General features: G+C 40.8%; 2 protein-coding genes and 1 long non-coding RNA gene across 7 annotated transcripts in view; 2 read left to right on the top strand and 1 right to left on the bottom strand.

Annotated features, from left to right (window-relative positions):
- The first annotated feature begins 595 nt into the window (after positions 1-595).
- COCH (cochlin) lies at positions 596-13,234 on the top strand. 2 transcript variants are annotated; one of them, XM_060175248.1, is made up of 12 exons: positions 596-732; positions 1,159-1,215; positions 1,300-1,356; positions 4,141-4,297; positions 5,925-6,058; positions 6,511-6,573; positions 8,259-8,303; positions 8,390-8,537; positions 10,072-10,175; positions 10,798-11,024; positions 11,160-11,676; positions 12,732-13,234. In XM_060175248.1, exons 2-12 carry the CDS (start codon positions 1,182-1,184, stop codon positions 12,905-12,907), a joined length of 1,662 nt encoding a protein of 553 aa, XP_060031231.1. In that variant the 5' UTR covers positions 596-732; positions 1,159-1,181; the 3' UTR covers positions 12,908-13,234. The 2 variants fall into 2 exon arrangements, with proteins under 2 accessions (XP_060031231.1, XP_016040939.1); XM_016185453.2 differs by lacking the exon at positions 596-732 and adding an exon at positions 859-939.
- A 156-nt stretch (positions 13,235-13,390) lies between these two features.
- Positions 13,391-19,365, top strand: part of LOC132533467 (uncharacterized) — a 220,658-nt gene continuing 214,683 nt past the window's right edge. Inside the window, exons 1-2 of the long non-coding RNA XR_009545360.1 lie at positions 13,391-13,649; positions 13,954-15,005. This is a non-coding gene — a long non-coding RNA (uncharacterized LOC132533467). The remainder of the gene's footprint in view (positions 13,650-13,953; positions 15,006-19,365) is intronic.
- Positions 16,468-19,365, bottom strand: part of STRN3 (striatin 3) — an 80,945-nt gene continuing 78,047 nt past the window's right edge. For all 4 annotated transcript variants that reach the window (XM_007516833.3, XM_060175237.1, XM_060175238.1 and 1 more), the window contains 2 exons: positions 18,285-18,371; positions 16,468-18,204 (listed from right to left, as the gene is read on the bottom strand). In XM_007516833.3, the coding sequence (XP_007516895.1) occupies positions 18,035-18,204; positions 18,285-18,371 (257 nt within the window). In that variant the 3' untranslated portion in view covers positions 16,468-18,034. The remainder of the gene's footprint in view (positions 18,205-18,284; positions 18,372-19,365) is intronic.

Here is a 19,365-nt window from a genome sequence, read left to right as displayed (position 1 = left end):
AAAAATATATGATCTAACGCAACCTCTTCCGGATCAAGGGATGGTCCCTCAACTACCATAAGGGCCACGTGTCTATTCCACGGAGTTTGGCTTTCAGCTGAGAGAGAGAATAGACACATCACCACATCTGATCTGGGATTAAGTGCAATCACAAAGGACACCAGGTCTGGACATTTAGAGAGGTCATCAAGCATAAACCCTTCTCGGTGGGGAAGGCAATGCAAAGCAACACCAAGGGGTCCGTGTGGCGCCCCTACCTAGCAGTGGGTCAGCAGGCCTCGGGCAGGAACGCAGCCGAGGGCGGGACCCCTAAGGCCTCGGCAATAACCAGTCAGTCCACAGGGTTTCTGACAGCCTCCCGCACACCTTTCTCCAAGTCAGGTGGGGGCGACTGTGGTGGGACTCCGCGTTGAGCGGGAGCGCGAAGCTGGGAAGTTTGGGTGTGACGCCGAGCAGACACGAGAGCCGACCGGGGGACCGGGCCGCGCTTGCAGGCGGGTTCGCGGCCCCTAGTCCCCGGCCCCGCAGGACGGCGGGCTTCCCGGCGGAGCGCGGCCTGACGGAAGGCTCCAGTCTCCCGCGGGCGCTCTCCCGCTGCCGTCGCACACTCGGTCCAACACCCCCGACCCGACGCCGGCCCTGCGGGCTCCCCGCGACTCTGACCCAGACCCCGTGCCAGCCCCCTCCCCGCGGCGCCCCCCGCCGCCCCCCGGGAACGGCCGTGGCGTCCAGGTAGCCACGGGGGGCGCGGGGGGAGGCGCCTCCGCGCGGGCCGCACCCCGGGCCGAGCTGGGGAGGGGTGAGGGCGGGCCGGGACACCCCGGGGACCCGCTCGGCCCCCTCCCGCGCCCCCCGCGCAGTGCTCATGCGCGCCCCGCCTTTATAGCGGCAGCCGAGCGCGCTGCCCACACTCTGGCGCGGCCGGCCGGATCCGCTCAGGTGCTGAGCGCGGGTCGGGCTCCCTCCCCGCGGGTCTGCTGCGCCCCCGCCCGGCCCGGAGTCGCCTCGGGATTCAGAGCGGCGCGCTCCCGGGCAGCGGCCTCTGGCGGGGCTCCAGCCCGGGATTCTGAGGGGCGTGGGGGTCTGTGAGGTGCGGGCGGGCGCGGGGTGTGGGGGGGAGGGACCGAGGGGCCGCCCTCCAGCCTCGCTGTCTTTCAGGTCCGAGCAGCCCCTCCGCGACCATGCGTGCAGCCTGGATGCCGGCCCTCTGCCTCGGTGGGTACGCGCCCCCCGCCGCCCCCCGCCCCTGGCGCCGGGCGGGCGGAGGCTGGAGGCGACGGGTCGGTGCTCTCTCCGCAGGTGTCTGCCTGCTGTTGCTGCTGCTGTTGCCGGGGCCCGCGAGCGGCGAGGGAGCCGGTGAGTCGCGCCGCCCGGGAGGAGGCGGCGGACTCGGCCTGGGAGGCGGGAGGTGCGCGCAGGGCGAGTCCCCGACCCGTCCCGGGAGCGGCTGCCGGGGCGCCACAGTTTGCACCTGCTCCGGCCGCTCCCAGGCAAAGGGCCCCTGGGGGCCAAGGGGGAAGCTCTTGGAAAACCTACCCCCCAGACACACCCTCATCCCGGGGGCGCCTGGGCAGACAGAGACGGGAGGCGAGACAGAGACAGAGAGACAGGCTCACCTTGTTAGACAGCCCCTCCTCCCCAACCCCGCTATATTTCTGGGAGCACATCCTAGCAAAAGCAGCATTGGTGGTGCCATGTCACCTTGGAGAGAGCCTGTACAGAGTTTGTTCCATATGTAGAAGTTTGAGCACGGGTGGGTGAGTGAATTGGTGTGGTTTTGACTATTTAAAAAATCCTGGGAAGTGGAAATGAGCCTTAGTCTTCTTTTCAGCACACACACACACACACATCACCACATGTACACTCACATGTACTGTCAGTGCTGGCAGCTAAATTCTTCTTCTTCTAGCGTTTGCCGGCAGCTAAATGAAGACCCTTTTGATGTCACTGAAAATAGATAAAAGCTGTTTGACAGTTCACATGAGGCTCACAGGGATGGTGATGTTTAGGTCACAGGTCTTAACTTTTTAGTGATGGGGAATGTTTCTGAACTAAAGAGTCAGCAGTGTCCCAGCCGCTCTGCTCTGCTTTCCTTCATGGACACACAGGTCAACACCGAGCTCTTGGGGAGGGGTTGAAGGAGGGGGTGCGGGCCTTCTTCGTTGTAGGTTATTTAATATATGACCAGACTATGTATTCTGTCTCGGGACTAAGTTCTTTTTCTTTTTTTAACTAACATGTTTCCAAAAAGATTTATGATTCCTGTGTTTGGAAAGTTGTATTTAGTAACTTTTTTTGTTTATATTTACAGTAAATTGGTGAGTTGTGTTATCTTCTTACTTGTTGCCAAGGGCTTGATTCGACCTGGCATCTTTTATAGTAAAAACTTTGATTCTGGGTGGGTGAAACAGCTTGCTTGCACAGCATGTTTCGTTGCCATGAGCACAACTCAGGTTCAAGCCCAGAAGCTTTGGTGAGATGGTTTCTTTTGTGCTTTCTACCTTTCTGTCTCCATCTTTAAAAAAAAACTTGTGGGGGGGGGGTCAGACTGCAAAAATTGAAAGTATTCTAAAAACACTTCATTTTCTGATCAGGTTCTCTAGACAGATCTGGGACAGAAATAATCAGATTCAATTCAGATAATGTTGATTAGAATATTTGAAAACTCAGATTTAGATATAATTCGGCCTCACTGAACAAATTGAGTTCCCTGTTTCCTGTCCTATAGCAGTGGCAGAATGTCTGTTGGGCTGTGTGACACTGAATTAATAGTGCCATGGCAGTAGTTTTTTTTTTTTTTTTAACTTTTTAAATATTTTATTTATTTTCCCTTTTGTTGTTCTTGATTTTTTATTGTTGTTATAGTTATTATTGTTGTTATTGATGTCGTCGTTGTTGGATAGGACAGAGAGAAATGGCGAAAGGAGGGGAAGACAGAAGGGAAGAGAAAGACATCTGCAGACCTGCTTCCCCGCCTGTGATGCGACCCCGCTGCAGGTGGGGAGCCGGGGAGCTGGAACCGGGATCCTTCAGCCGGTCCTTGAGCTTTGCGCGCTTAACCCGCTGCGCTACCGCGCTTGACTCCCGGCTGTAGTTTTTTTCATCTGTAAAAAACAGTGAGTAAGCGGCTGCGTGGTGGCACACCTGGTTGATCGCACATATCACAATGCACAAGGACCCAGGTTCCAGCCACCAGTCCCCACCCTCAGTGAGGGAAACTTTGTAAGTGGTGAAGCAGTACTCCAGGTGTTTCTCTTCCTTGCTATGTCCCTCTTCCCTCTGGATTTCTGACTGCATTCAATAAATAAAAGATAATAAAAAATGTTTTAAAAAGTGATTGAGATAAATGTCATTCTGTAAATTGAAGCATCTTTTTACTGCTTTGCTTAAATAAAGATATAATTTAAAGGAGGAAAACTGACTTAAATGGTTCTCTAAAGAAAAGAATGACTTGGGGAGTCGCGCAGCAGGTTAAACGCACATGATACCAAGCGCGTAAGGATCCGGGTTCGAGCCCCCGGCTCCCCAACCTGCAGGGGCATTGCTTCACAAGTGGTGAAGCAGGTCTGCAGGTGTCTATCTTTCTCTCCCCCTCTCTGTCTTCCCCTTCTCTCTCCATTTCTCTCTGTCCTATCCCAATAACGACGATGTCAATAACAACAATAATAACTACAACAATAAAACAAGGGCAACAAAAGGGAAGAAATAAATAAATAAAAAGAATGACAGGTTCGTGCATGTGTCTATGAAAATATTCCTCAGATACTAGTGCCAGACTTGTTATCTTCCCCTCAGGCAACTGTCCACAGTCGTCATCAGAATGAATAAGTAAATGATCAGTGATTAACATTCTAGTTCTGATATATTTCCAATTATATATTACCAAACTGATAAGAAACAAATAGCTGAAAGAATTCTATTAGACTTTATAGAGCCAGAGGACTAGATTAAATTAGAAAACTGATAGTTTTCTTTGCTAAGATCTAGAATGGCAAGAACTGATACATAAATCAGTATTATTAACACAAAATGTAGAGATTATGGAAATAGTTTCTACATGATCTCATAGTCTAGTTCCAAGCCCACCATTCCCCTAAAAATCTCAAGAAGTGATTATGACATTTGCTTCTTTCTCTTTAGTTCCCCTCGCTATTACGTGCTTTACCAGAGGTCTGGACATCAGGAAAGAGAAAGCAGATGTCCTCTGCCCTGGAGGCTGTCCGACTGAAGAATTTTCTGTGTTTGGGAACACAGTATATGCTTCTGTGTCAAGCGTCTGTGGTGCTGCTGTTCACAGGCAAGTCCAAAGAAATGCAAGTGTAATTATTTCCTTTCTTCCCTTTTTAGGACCCTACCTTTTATTCCTTTTGGTGCCAATTTTGGCCATAAAAGATGATTACATTTTGAAAATAATTTCCCTGGATGTCCTTAAAACACAAACTACATGAGGGAAGCTTTCTTACTAGAGACAAATAGCACTATTTCTCCTTAGCTAGATTCCTATTTCTAAAACATTCTTAATAATACACTATTGAATTATCTTTATTTATCGAATAGAGACAGCATAAATAGAGGAGGAGGTGATAGAGGAGAGAGACACCTGAAACACTGCGTGCTTTACCACTCGCAAAACGTTCCCCCTGCAGGTAGGGACGGGTGGCTTGAACCTAGGTCCTTGCACATTGTAACATGTGCCACCACCCGGCCCCAACAGTACACTATTGAATTCTTACTATCTGGTAATTATAGTTTTAATTTCCTTCACAACTTTACAACTGTACTATGTACCTACACCCAGTTAAGTGCACATAAGAATCTCAAGGACCCACATAAGGATCTGGGTTCAAGCCCCAGCCCCTCACCTGCAGGGGGTAGGGGGTGAAGCAGGTCTGCAGGTATCTTTCTCTCTCCCTCTCTATCTCCCCTTCCGCTCTCAGTTTCTCTCTGTCCTATCTGATAAATTAAAAAAAAAAAAATGGCCATCGGGAGCAGTGGATTTGTAGTGCAGGCACCGAGCCCCAGTGATAACTCTGCAGGCAAAAAAAAGAGACATGCACCACTGCTTCAAACTTGTGAAGCTTTCCCACTGCCGGTGTGACATGTGCACTCAACCAGGTGTGCCAACACTCAGCAACCCCTCCTTTCCACCCTATATATACACATACAGAGAGGAAGATAGCATACTATTCCACAATCTATAGTGTTCCCTTAACCTCATCTCAACTTTATAAGGCATGCACTTTAGTTGCTGAGCTATCTCACCCTCCCCTCCCCCACCCCCACCCCCCTGTGCTTTTTTTCCCCCTTTGCCAGAACGTTGCTCTGCTCTGGCTTGTAGTGATTGGTGTATGGAAGGTTTGAACCTAGGACTTAAGAGCCTCAGGCACAAAAGTCATTTTGCATAATCATTATGCTATTTCCCCATCCTTCTCTGGCACTCTTAACTCTGAATCTCTAGCTGGAGGAAACAATCTACTTCAAGTGTGTTTCTTTTTTTTTTTTTTTTTTTGACCAGAGCACTGCTCAGCTCTGGCTTATGGTGGTGTGGAGGATTGAACCTGGGACTTGAGAGCCTTAGGCATGATAGTCTCTTTGCATAAATATTATACCTCCACCCTTTCAAGTGTGTTTCTATGAACACATAAGAAATTGGAAAATATTGGGTAATCAGAAAAGTCATTATGAGTGTGTATGTGTATATACAGCAAAAATGCATCATGACTTTTCTGACAATCCACTATAACATCATTTTCCCAGACAGACTTTGTCCTTATGTAAACAAGACTTTTAAAAGACTGGTCCTTTGATGGCTTTCTTGCTGAATTATTTTCTTGATTAATCAGAGCAGTGGATGCAAGATGGCACTATCAGTCTGTTGAATGTCCGTAAAAATTATGAAGTCTCACTCATTATTCTTGTTTCAGGGGAGTAATCAGCAACTCAGGGGGGCCTGTACGAATTTATAACCTACCAGGTCAAGAAAACTATTCTTCAGTAGTTGCCAACGGCATCCAATCCCAAACACTTTCCAGGTGGTCTGCGTCTTTCACAGTGACAAGTAGGTACAATGACATCATTCCTAAAATTTGCCCCTTCTCTCCTAGTTAACATCTTTGCTTTTGATAGAAAAATCCTATGATCTAGACTGAAGAGTTCAAATAAAGGTTAGAGCCAGGGGATCTGAAGGGTCACAGACCCACTCAAATCACACTTGGGTGAGTGGTGGGGGGGGAGAATAATCTAGTTGCTATTACAGGATGGCATTACTTTTTCTGCAATCAAGTGCCCTGCTCATTTACCAAGAAACATCTAAATGCAAAGCTAGTGAATGAATGTGAACTCATTTTTGGTGATCCTTCTCAAATCTGATAATCCATTTTGGTTCTTTGAAACTAACATGCAGTAATCCTGAAATTAACATTCTGTCACATTTATAATCCTAAAGAACACTAAATTAGATTTGTTATACCTTGCTAATAAATAATGAAAATTAACTCCCTCTTTTATCAGAAGGCAAAAGCAGTAGCCAAGAAGCCACAGGACGAGCAGTGTCCACAGCACGTCCACCAACAGGTATTATATATGGAACCTATGACCTAGCACAGTATTTGGAAGTGTCGTTGATTAAAAAAAAAAGTGACATTATTATTATGATGATGATTGCCTCCAGGGTTATTTCTGGGGCTCAGTGCCTACACTGTGAATCCATTGCTCCTGGAGGCCATTTTCCCCCCATTTTTGCTGTCCTTGTTGCTCTTGTTAATTGTTGTCGTTGTTGGATAGGACAGAGAGAAATGGAGAGAGAAGGGGAAGGCAGAGAAGGGGAGAGAAAGATAGACACCTGCAGACCTGCTTCACTGCTTGTGAAGCTAACCCCCTGCAGGTGGGGAGCTGGGGACTCAAACTGGGATCCTTACGCCCATCTTTGTGCTTCGCACCATATGCACTTAACCCACTGCGCTACCACTCGACTCCCAAAAAGTGACATTTTTAAACACAGCAGATAAGTTTACTTATATGTCATTTACATATTACACAGGAAATACTTAGTTTCATATTTCAAATTCTTTATTCTTTCATTAAACTCTACAACCAGATATTCCCTTGAAGTTCTACCATTTCTGAGATTTGATAAGCCAGGCCAATAAACTGGCCAAGGCAAAAATAACATGAATTTTCCAGTTCCATTTGTCATATGAGCAAAAGTAATTAGCCTGTCTATTTTAAGAAATATCCATAGATCACTCTTCTAAGACTGACAGTTTTAAAACAAAGGAATAAGAACATTAGACTCTAACTCTTGAGTTTCCAACCCTTGTCTCAACTGTGGATTTGAAATATCAGAGTCCTAAACTGGAGGCATGTCATATGTAGACCTACTACTATCCTGACTTGTCTCTTTATTGAGGCATTGCTCCTTTATCTGGAAATTCATAAGGAAAGCTTTTTCTAGGCTCTTTAAGAAAAATGCCTTGTCTAGGGAGTCGGGCTGTAGTACAGTGGGTTTAGTGCAGGTGGCGCAAAGTGCAAGGACCAGTGTAAGAATCCTGATTCAAGCCCCCGGCTCCCCACCTGCAGGGGGGTCTCTTCACAGGCAGTGAAGCAGGTCTGCAGGTGTCTATCTTTCTCTCCCCCTCTCTGTCTCCCACTCCTTTTTCCATTTCTCTCTGTCCTATCCAACAATGACGACAACAATAATAACTACAACAATAAAACAAAGGCAACAAAAGGGAAAATAAAAACTTAAAAAAAAAGAAGAAGGGTGTCAGGTGGTGGCGCAGTGGGTTAAGCGCATGTGGCGCAAAGTGCAGGGACCGGCATAAGGATCCCGGTTTGAGCCCCCGGCTCCCCACCTGCAGGGGAGTCGCTTCACAGGTGGTGGAGCAGGTCTGCAGGTGTCTATCTTTCTCTCCCTCTCTGTCTTCCCCTCCTCTCTCCATCTCTCTGTCCTGTCCAACAACAAACGACATCAACAATGGCAATAATAATGACCACAGCGAGGCTACAACAACAAGGGCAAAAAAAGAGGAAAAAATGGCCTCCAGGAGCGGTGGATTCATGGTGCAGGCACCGAGCCCAGCAATAACCCTGGAGGCCAAAAAATAGAAAAAGAAAAATGCCTTGTCATAAGCTTTCCTCCACAGTAGGTTCAATATAAAGATACTGAGTTGTGGATAATCTATATTCCCAAGCTATAAATTCAAACTTCGTATTATAAAATTGTTTTCTGCTAATGCCAACTGTTTCCTTTGTTTCAGGTAAACGGCTAAAGAAAACATCTGAGAAGAAAACTGGTAATAAAGGTAAGAGTATCTATTTATTCACTTGAGAAAATGTTCTCTTTCCCTGTTGAAACTATTAAGGGAAATACTGATTTTTCTGTGTACAGACTGTAAAGCAGACATTGCATTTCTCATCGATGGAAGTTTTAATATTGGGCAGCGGAGATTTAATTTACAGAAGAATTTTGTTGGGAAAGTGGCTCTGATGTTGGGAATTGGAACCGAGGGACCACATGTGGGCCTTGTGCAAGCCAGGTACTAGTTTTACTATTGATAACATGGGGGAAGACTGTTGATGGCTTGTTTTATGACAAATAATCCTTTTAGTAGGTTCAATATAAACATACAGAGTTGTGGATAATGTGTATTTCCAAGCTATAAATTCAGACTGCCAGGGAAAACTGGGTAGGTTAAATACTTTTTTTTTTTAATATTTATTTATTTATTTTTGCCCTTGTTGTTTTATTGTTGTAGTCATTATTGTTGTTGTTATTGATGCCTTTGTTGTTGGATAGGACAGAGAGAAATGGAGAGAGGAGGGGGAGACAGGGAGAGAGAAAGATAGACACCTGCAGACCTGCTTCACCACTTGTGAAGCGACTCCCCTGCAGGTGGGGAGCCAGGGGCTTGAACCGAGACCCTTATGCCGGTCCTTGTGCTTTGCGCCACCTGCGCTTAACCGCTGCACTACCGCCCGACTCCCGGTTAAGTACTTCTATTTGGAGGGCGAGGATTTAGAAAATTGTTATCAATTTGAATAATAGAAGGTTGACTAAAAGGCCTTACTTTTCGTAGAGTAGTGCTGTGGTTTCTGTTTCTCCTGTCTTGTGCCTTCTATCTGGAAGAAAACAAAAAATTCTGCTAGGAGCAGAGGAAATTAGCAGGCTGCAGTCCCAACAAAGCCTTACTAGCAAAACAACAACAAACAGGCTTTGGTTGTCATCGAAATTGCCTCTTCTGAACAGACATGGGTTAAACAGACCGACTGTCCAGTTGCTTCCAGGAAATAGACCCCCACAGAGTAGACCTCACCTCATACCGAGTAACCTTTCCAACATATCTAGTGCCTAACTCTGCAGATGTCTATCAAGTATAATGTTCCATGTAGTTAAAAGCATGAACTTTGGAGTCAAACGTGAATTTTAAATGCAGCTATGTGACAGGAGGTGGCTCAGTGGAGTGTTGGACTTTCAAGCATGAGGTCCTGTATTCAATCTCTGGCATCGCCAGAACTCTGGTTCTTCATGTTAATAAATCTTTAAGTATATATCTTGCATGCTTAAGGCTCTGATTCTTTGCATCACATAAAATGACGGAGCTGTGCTCTGCTCTCTTAAATGCAGCCGCTATGTTGGGCAATTTTTTTTTGATGCTCCAAGCCTCACTTTCTTATGTAATAAAGTTTTTACTTTATCTTATTTGCCAGAATTATAATGAAGTTAGATTGTATGTATAGTAGTCAGTCTGTTTTCCAGAATAAGCCCTCTAGGAAGCAGTTCTTTGTCGTATTTCTGGAGCAATCAAAAAAATGCAAGTAAGGATACAGTGACTTAGTTGACTGTATACTGTGGAATCAAGAAAAAACTTCACTGCTTTTCTGACTTGAAAGTTTTCTTATTGGGACTGAGAGTGTTTTGCAGACACCTATTATGGGGGAGGTGAGAAATTGTGTCAACAATTGTAAACCATTAATTGCCCAATAAAATGGCTTTTTTTTAAAGGTCTTTCTAAAAGTATATGTTTACTTTTCTAGTTCTCTCAGTATAACATTTATCTTTTTTCTACTTAGTGAACATCCCAAAATAGAATTTTATTTGAAAAACTTCACATCAGCCAAAGATGTTTTGTTTGCCATAAAAGAAGTAGGTTTCAGAGGGGGTAATTCCAATACAGGTAAGTTGACTACCACCTGGGATATAAAACAAGGTTGTGAATTATCAGATGTGTAAAACTACAATATACTATTATTAGGTGTGAAACTCTTCCTCTTGGTACTGATTTGCATTTGAGATAATACAATTTTAGTTGGTAGTAACAATTGAGTTTTTAATATAAAGCACTGCAGTTTGAATCCTTGTATTGATAGAGCAGATGTCACTTTAGATAATAGTTACACTGTTATGAAGAGGCAAGGATCAACACACTTATCCAATGCATTGAGATTTGATGTAGAGAACTAGAGGATTATGGTTCCTCTGAGGAGGCTTCTTGTTCCGAATCCTTAGTCAGTCTACAAAGGCTACATACACAGTGAGCACAAGTATAAGAGTAGGAGTCAGTTTTGTGCTCCTGAGGTAAGGAAATGAAATCAGACTTCTGGAAGATGCTGGGGGAAGTATTGTGGGCTGTGAAGACAAAAAATAACCTGCTGAATAATTAAACTTTTCCATCTGGTAGTTATTATAGAAGTTTTATGTAAGTTAAATTCTTCAGTGTGGTAGCATCAAATTGGTACAGGTAGGCAGAAATGTCATTTGAGCAGTGGTTCTGTCCAGTTTGCTTCTTTTTCAAATAGGAAAAGCCTTGAAGCATACCGCCCAGAAATTCTTCACAACAGACACTGGAGTGAGAAAAGGAATCCCCAAGGTGGTGGTGGTATTTATTGATGGCTGGCCTTCTGATGACATTGAGGAAGCAGGCATTGTGGCCAGAGAGTTTGGTGTAAATGTATTCATAGTTTCTGTGGCCAAGCCTATCCCTGAAGAACTGGGGATGGTTCAGGATGTGGCATTTGTTGACAAGGTAAGGGGCATATTGTGTTGTGGCAGTAGTGATTTGGACCTGGTTTCAGTTTTGACTGATCCATAATTGGATGAAAAGTTTTGTATATTCAAAATGTTTTAATTCCAAAAATACTTTTTATGTCTCTTCCATCAGGCTGTCTGTCGGAATAATGGCTTCTTCTCTTACCACATGCCCAACTGGTTTGGGACTACAAAATATGTAAAACCTCTGGTACAGAAGCTGTGTACTCATGAGCAGATGATGTGCAGCAAAACCTGCTATAACTCAGTCAACATTGCTTTTCTAATTGATGGGTCCAGTAGTGTGGGGGACAGTAATTTCCACCTCATGCTTGAATTTATTTCCAACATAGCTAAGGCTTTTGAAATCTCAGACATTGGTGCCAAGATAGCTGCTGTACAGTTCACTTATGATCAGCGCACAGAATTCAGTTTTACTGACTATAACACTAAAGAAAATGTTCTAGCTGTTATCAGAAACATATACTACATGAGTGGTGGAACAGCTACTGGAGATGCTATTTCCTTTACTGTTAGAAATGTGTTTGGACCTGTGAGGGATAGCCCCAACAAGAACTTCCTGGTAATTGTCACAGATGGGCAGTCCTATGATGATGTTCGAGGCCCTGCTGCTGCTGCACATGATGCAGGTAAGGCCTTTGCCATTTGGAGAAAGCACCGAGAAACTCAGTGGAATTAGGAATTAAAAATAAACAAGCAATTATTTTAATAGACAAACACCTCAAGTGTGGTAGTCATTCTGTGAGTATTACCTAATACTGACTTCATTGTCAAAGCAGCCCTCAAATGTCATTCTACAGATAAGAAAACACTCAAGTGTTTTTTTTTCCTCTTCAGCCAGAGAAATTAAATGGTTGTATATAAAATTGTTTCAACTAGCATTCACAGTATCTAATCTTGTTTTACTTAAATATTAGGTATGTATCTTTCTGAGCTCTGTACAACAGCAGAAAGGGGGATAGAAGGGCAGTGATTATTTTTTTAATTATCTTTACTTATTGGGTAGAGACAGACAGAAATCAAGAGGGAAGAGGATGATAGAGAGGGATAGAAAGACACCTGCAACACTGCTTGATGACTTGCAAAGCTTTCCCTGCAGGTGGGGACCGGGGGTTCAAAATAGGTCCTTGCACATAATAACGTGTGCTTAACCAGGTGCACCACCACCTGGCCCTGGCAGTTATTATTTAAAACAAACCTCAAAAGTGTTATGGGGAATTTTACTCAGAGTAGAAACAGTAGTCTGTATTAAGGATCTGCTGAACCACTACTTCTACAGTTGGCACTGAGGTACATTAAACGTACACCTTAACAAAACAATTGCACTAAAGCACTCTAGCAACTACAGGGAATAGAGATAGTTTCTTTGCATAACCATTATGCTATCTACTCCTGCCTTTTTTTTTCTTAAGGTATTTATCAGGTTAAGAACGTGTTTACTCTATCACGTTCTATCACGAGTGGACTATATTCTTAGTGGCCATATAATTTCATCTGTTACTGTTAGTTTCCACTGATGACAACTCTTCTGGTTTTGACCAAACTACTAGCCACTTTCATCATGAATGTTAGATCTACATAACAACTTGGGAGTCCTCAGACATTAACAAGCTATTTCTTACATATGTGTAATTTAAAACCACTGGAATTTTGTTTTAATTCCTTTAAAATATTTCTGTTACAGGTATCACTATTTTCTCTGTTGGTGTGGCTTGGGCACCTCTGGATGACCTGAAAGATATGGCCTCTAAACCAAAGGAGTCACATGCCTTCTTTACAAGAGAATTCACAGGATTAGAACCAATTGTTTCTGATGTCATCAGAGGCATCTGTAGAGATTTCTTAGAATCCCAGCAATGATGACATTTCAACAACAAAAAAGTGCAAGGAGACCCAATATAAAAGTTGTATTTCTGTACTCTGTAACACCACATAGCATACTAAAATCAGATACAAAACCATCAAATATGTCAACAGCTGTTTCAAGCAAGTAATATTCATTTAAAGCTACTATTAAAATTTTAGACTTAATTATTCAAAAACTCTTTGCTGAGACTTCATAATCATGACCCATAAAAACTCAGGAAAGATGGTATTGTGGAATAACATATTCTCTCTATCCAACCATGCCTACTAAATGTATAGATGTGCAAATTCCATAGCTCAATAAAAGAATTTGATACTTACCGTAAGCAATATTGCTTCTTTAAACATTCTGCATTAAATAAGGAAAATAAGAGATTTAAATTGAGAACAATTCTTTTGGATCCAAATACACTTGTCTTAAAAATCAATCAACTACAAATAGCTATTACTTAATATATGAGAGTTAAAGAGTTATGGATAATATGGAAGGGATAAGGATAATATGGAAGAGCTTCGTTCCTAGTATATTTCCATAATAACTTAAATTGAAATGCCACACTGGACAAGACTGCAGAATTGTCATTTCTCTATTTGTACCCTTAATTTTATATTTTTATAGATATGCTTGGCTTGAACCCAAATTCACATATGTACTAAAAATGTTTAGTTGGTAAATTTTTACTTTTCATTTATACCTAAACATTTAACTATAAAGAAAAACAACTCAGAGAGTCGGGTGGTAGCGCAGTGGGTTAAGCGCACATGGCGCAAAGCACAAGAACCGGCATAAGGATACCGGTTCGAGCCCCCGGCTCCCCACCTGCAGGGGAGTCGCTTCACAGGCGGTGAAGCAGATCTGCAGGTGTCTGTCTTTCTCTCCCCTCTGTCTTCCCCTCCTCTCTCCATTTCTCTCTGTCCTGTCTAACAACGATGGTATCAGTAACAACAACAATAACTACAACAATAAAAAAAAAGGGCAACAAAAGGGAAAATAAATATAAAAAAATTTAAAAAAAAAGAAAAACAACTCTTTCAAATAGCTGAGCTGCAGGAAAAAAATATTGTAGATTGACAATTATTTTCAGCTGCCTTACTTCAATGTTTGTACTACTTCTAGGACATAGTAAAAATTTCAAGTTCATACTGCCCGGGAAGCAGCACTGTCATTATTTTTGGACATAGAAGTGTTAATACCCTGATTTTATGTCAGGGAGATATGCCAGAGAGACACTCTAGTTCTCTCATATCTGCCTTTCATGCTAGTAAATATGTTTTTTTCTGAATTTACTAATTCTTGTGGAAAGACCAACCTGAACTTTCTCCTTAAAATCATGCACTAACCAGATACTTGGCTAATGCAGTTCATCAGCTACAGACTTCTGGAAGACTTTGCACTGAATGCATAGCACAGCTCAGTCCAGAAAAACAGCCACTCAGGAGCTGCTGAACTCTTCCTACATGGGCTATCATCACCAGAAAACTAAATTCAAATAAATGTTTACCCTTAAAAAAAATAATACACTAGGTATATTTATTTTCATTCAATTATTTATTGAATGCCTAATGTTCTAAGCAGTATACATATTCTTTGTCATGTTAAAACAGTATGAGGTGCTCTTGGTTACTTGGTTTAACAAAAACATTTGGTAATTAACATTTTCATTTGATTAAGCTTGTGAGGTTGGTTCCAAGAAAAATGAACATCAAAATTCCCTTAATGTGACTTTTACCAATAAGGATCACCTCAAAGATGCTCTATCATCCCACCCTGCCTTATCTTTAGTCTTTAGAGTCTGTCCAGTCCTCTCATCCATTTGCATATGCTAATTCATATCACAAACATCGATCTTAACAGAAAATAGTTAACAATTAAATAGAAGTGTTAACTATTTGCAATAATGTATATATACGTTTTTTGAGGAAATATTTTGATTCCAGCAATTTTAGTTCTTGTAAAAGAAATCAAGGACTATTTATCAGGAGGAGCCCAGTTAAAATTGCTAGTTCAATACTGTACAAAAAAATTGACAAAATAGAGTATGGAAAAGACATTTCTCCCGTCCTTACCCTTTTATAAGAAGCTGCAAATATGGTTATTCTGTGCTACCAGAAGAATTTATGTTTAATAAGTTAAACTAAGCATGAATCTGCCCTCCATAAACAGACCACTAACTCAGCTAAAAGTACTAGCTGTTAAAAAATTTCAACTTAAATGAAAACCCAATCTTCAGTCATTAGTTCTTTAAAAAATACTTTATGAAGGACAAAACCGTGAGACATCTAAGATGAGGAAGTTAATACTTTTTTAACATATAAAACAGCAAAAGCAGAAATTAATACAAGTTACTATTGTATTTTTACAAACAAAACAATCTAAAAGATTAACAATTGAGAGTAAAAAATTTTTAAAGATTTATATAACCCAAGCATGCCTAAATTTAAAATATGCCAGTCCGTTTATATTTTTAATGCACTAAATGAGATGTCGGCCTTCAGTGGATAATTTAGGTGAATGAACTGGACATAAACAACTAATATGTAAAAAAAAAGCAGAATATGATATTCAGAAAGTATGCATATTGTGAGCATATAAAGTAAACTATGTAGAAAGCACTTATTCAATAGTCAAATGAATCAATATATTTTCCATAAGGCTGAAGTGGAAGCACAGAAATAAAATGAAAATAAGACATTCATTTTGCATACTTTTAGTCTCTTCCAAATATTTAATGTTAGAGAAAATATAAACATTAATAAAAGAAAAATAAACATACATACTAATTTTTATTCTTTTCACTTTTAACACATTCCAAAAGAGGTGAATGTTTATGCATTGCAATGATAATCACATTTCGGTTAAACAGTAATGTATTAAAAACAGCAATAGTATTTAATGGCTGCCAGACAATTATAGCTTTAGAAATGTTCTTAAATTGTTTTAAAAGGAAAAAAGAGAAATGTGCTCTTTTCAATTTGCTCATTAGTTGACTCAAGTTTAGAAAAACAAAAATTATCTAATTTTAGGAAAATCTGAAGTTTTGGTGTTTCATCAACAGATGATAAGCTCTTACTAAATGCAGCTTTCTTTTTGAAATAGCATTCAAATAGAATTTGCCACATAAATTTTCTGATCTTACACCTAATTCCACCTGCAAGTCTCATCAAAGAAAAATATTACCTTGTTGAAGGATAAAGTTTTCTGGTATATAAAACCATTATGTGAAAAAAATTTAATAAATAATGCATTCATTGCTGAATTTTTTGTGGAAACAGGTATGTTTAGTAAAAAATGATAACATCATTAACTGATATTCAAATTAAAGTAACAGGATGTCTAAAGAAGTTATTTAGAACTGGATCTTTCTGTCTTTCTTTTTTTGGTTATTTTGAATTGTCTAACTTACTTTGATAACTCTTTTAATCCCCACAACTGGGGAAAAGTATTTAGAAAGGCATTCTTAGTAGTGTTACTATTCTAATCTTATTAGAATATCAGTAAACAGTGCAAGGTTTAAAAGAACAGTATAAAATGAAGCACTCACTGAGAAAGCATCTCCATTTCCTAGTTTAATTATGGAGAGTAAAGTATTGCACTTTATTATTCAACACAAAATAATGTAGCCAACAGTAACATACAGGTACACAATTTAATATTTATTATATGCATTTTATATACATTATTTTTCAACAACTGTATGTTTGCTAAGTGGTACAATCTTAAAAATTTGCTGATTCATAGTTTGTAAAACAAAAACCTTACAAAACTCATCAAAACTCGCAAACTGGTCAGAAAAGATTTTTTTGGAAGACTAGAAAAAATACTTTATTGTCTTAATCATGCATTACACAAACAAAACCTTAGTTACACCATAAAATTAAGCACATCTGAAAAATAAAACAGGGGATAACTATTCCAACCACAGCAGATTTCTTTATCCTGATTCAACTATTTTGTATACTATTTGTAATGCAAATAAAATTTTATGCCAAATATTTTTTAAACAAGATAGTTTTGTTTGGAATCATGGTAAACCAAGATATGTATATGGAAGGAATAACCTTGGTTTGTTACTTTAACTATAAAATATTCCATTTTTAGTCTATTTTAGACAATTCAAAGAATTCCAAAATAGATATACAGGTTCCTTTAGGACATTAATAAAAGAATATAAAGACCAACAAAAGTGAAATAAATAATAGGCTATTAGCAAGATGGATAATCCTTGATAAATAAACTTGTAAATACAGTAAGATGTACAAAATATCACATAGTGATAGGATGCCAAGATTAGTTTTTTTTAAGAGTTCATCTGGAGTACTAAACCCCACGGTTTAATTGTAATACACTTAATAGTCCTTGGTTTATGAAGACAAGTATATGATGATGTAGATGATTTAGCATCTTTATGAAGGTCTTAGCTGAGCTGTATTAGGCAAAAAAGGAAAGAGTGTGGTTACATGGCAGCGGGTCAGTGAGATCTCTGTTTTAGGGTTTTATAATGCAGAAAAACTTCAATACAATCTTGAGCACTGTAGTGACAGGCTAAATATATAAAAAGACTTATAAAAACTAGAATTTTATCCAAACATTTTGTGCAACTAATGCTAAAATATTTAAAGTTAAATTTTCTTTCTTTCTTTTTTAATCTTTAAAGCAAAATAAGTTTAGAAGGGAATCTGTGGCATTCAACTGATAAACAGAAGATCACTAAGAGATGAAAAACAGCTATTCTTGGAGCTCACTTCCCCCCTCCCCCCCACAAGAGCACCACATTCCTAACCCTAAGGCAGCACACCAAAGAGTCCAAAATAAAAGTCTTTTTTGAAAGATCAGACTCCACATTGGTTTAAACATACCCAAAAAGCAGACACACGCACAGTTCATATCCAGTATGATAAAAAATACTGGAGTTTTTTTCCTTTATGTCTGACAAAATACAGTAAGTACATTTAAATTGATGAGCCAACATTAAGATGTTATTTCCATCAATTTATGTCTGCCCCAGATAGCCTTCACCAGGTAGATCACATGTAGTGTCATATCAGAAACCTTTTGGATGGCAGTGATGCAGACCCCCTTTTGTCCAAGCAAATCTTGTTATGTTGCGAGTTTTTGTTGATTCACACAAAAACTTTGGCAAGAGCATCAGCCCCTGCGCTCGCAATATATGCTTTTGATGGGTGGAAAGCAACATCATAAATTGATTCATCTAATTTCTTCCTATGCGCCGTGATTTCTTGCACACATGTCTTGCTGTCTAAATTCCATAATCTAATAGAACAGTCATGGCCTGTAAGAGAACAAGCAGCAATCATTACTGAGTACCAACTACTTTAACAATTTGTAGGCAGCACAGAAGTTTACACTTACTTCCAGACATCAAATAGATTCCATTAGGATCTACTGCTAAACTGGTAACCGCATCCAAATGAGCTACCATAGAATGGATCATTTTACCTAAATGAAACATAACAAAAAAAAAAGAAGTTGCCATAAATATTATCTTAAGATTATAACACAGCATCAACATTAAAAAAATTATACACCTGAAACATATGTTGCAAACCAATAGAAATTTTAAAAAGATAATCACTAGAACAATATTATTTTAGGGACAGCACACCTGGTTAAGTACAGACATTACCAGTGCCCAAGGACCCAGGTTCAAGCCCCAGGTCTCCACCTGCAGGGAGAAAGCTTCACAAGTGGTGAAGCAAGACCTTGCCCTCTATGTGGGTCAACAATTGCGGGGACTGCCCCTTTCTCCGGAGTGAGGTTGGGTCGGCATACTCTGCCACTTAAGACGAATCCTACGAGTGCAGCCTGAATGTTCCTAGCTATGACCACAGAATTAAGAGTTCAGACCTGCAATGTTGCAGAGGCTGAACAGGCTCCTGTACTGAATATGGGCCCCAGATCAAATCGATGGGGTTTACAGTTAACCATACTTGTATACTTTCCCCATAATTGGGAGTTACACTCTTCCAGCTTTCTAGTCTTATTTCCAGCTTTGACTCCATCTCCCCAGACAGCACTAGGCTCAGGCAACAATTAGTAAAGTCATGGGCCCCTTGGAATACACCTTAAATAGAGCTACTAGGTTTTTCTAAAATGGAAACCCCAAATCTCATTGGCTATAGTCTTACTCTTAGATTCCTGATTATTAAATGATTTGTTCTGCTTTATATCTTAACGCTTTTTCAGACACCAAGTTGTAAATGCTACCATGACAACAACTGGATTTCATTGGATGGATGGCCTCACTGATGTGCCCTGGAACACCACCTCCCCAGACCCCCTGCCCCACTAGGGAAAGATAGAAACAGGCTGGGACTATGGATTGACCTGCCAACTCCCATGTCCAGCAGAGAAGCAATTACAGAAGCCAGACCTTCTGCACCCCACAATGATCCTGTGTCCATGCTCCCACAAAAAGAAACAACATCTCTTC

Source organism: Erinaceus europaeus, chromosome 16 (genome assembly GCF_950295315.1).
Source record: "Erinaceus europaeus chromosome 16, mEriEur2.1, whole genome shotgun sequence".
In the NCBI taxonomy this organism is placed as follows: Eukaryota; Metazoa; Chordata; class Mammalia; order Eulipotyphla; family Erinaceidae; genus Erinaceus; species Erinaceus europaeus.
This window is presented reverse-complemented; position numbering and strand designations above follow the sequence as displayed.

Excerpts from the sequence above, each read along its gene's own strand:
- COCH (XM_060175248.1), top strand. The coding sequence starts at position 1,182 with ATGCGTGCAGCCTGGATGCCGGCCCTCTGCCTCG. Across the intron at positions 10,176-10,797 it reads AGGGGGTAATTCCAATACAG|GAAAAGCCTTGAAGCATACC; the intron begins GTAAGTTGACTA and ends TTTTTCAAATAG. Across the intron at positions 11,025-11,159 it reads ATGTGGCATTTGTTGACAAG|GCTGTCTGTCGGAATAATGG; the intron begins GTAAGGGGCATA and ends CTCTTCCATCAG.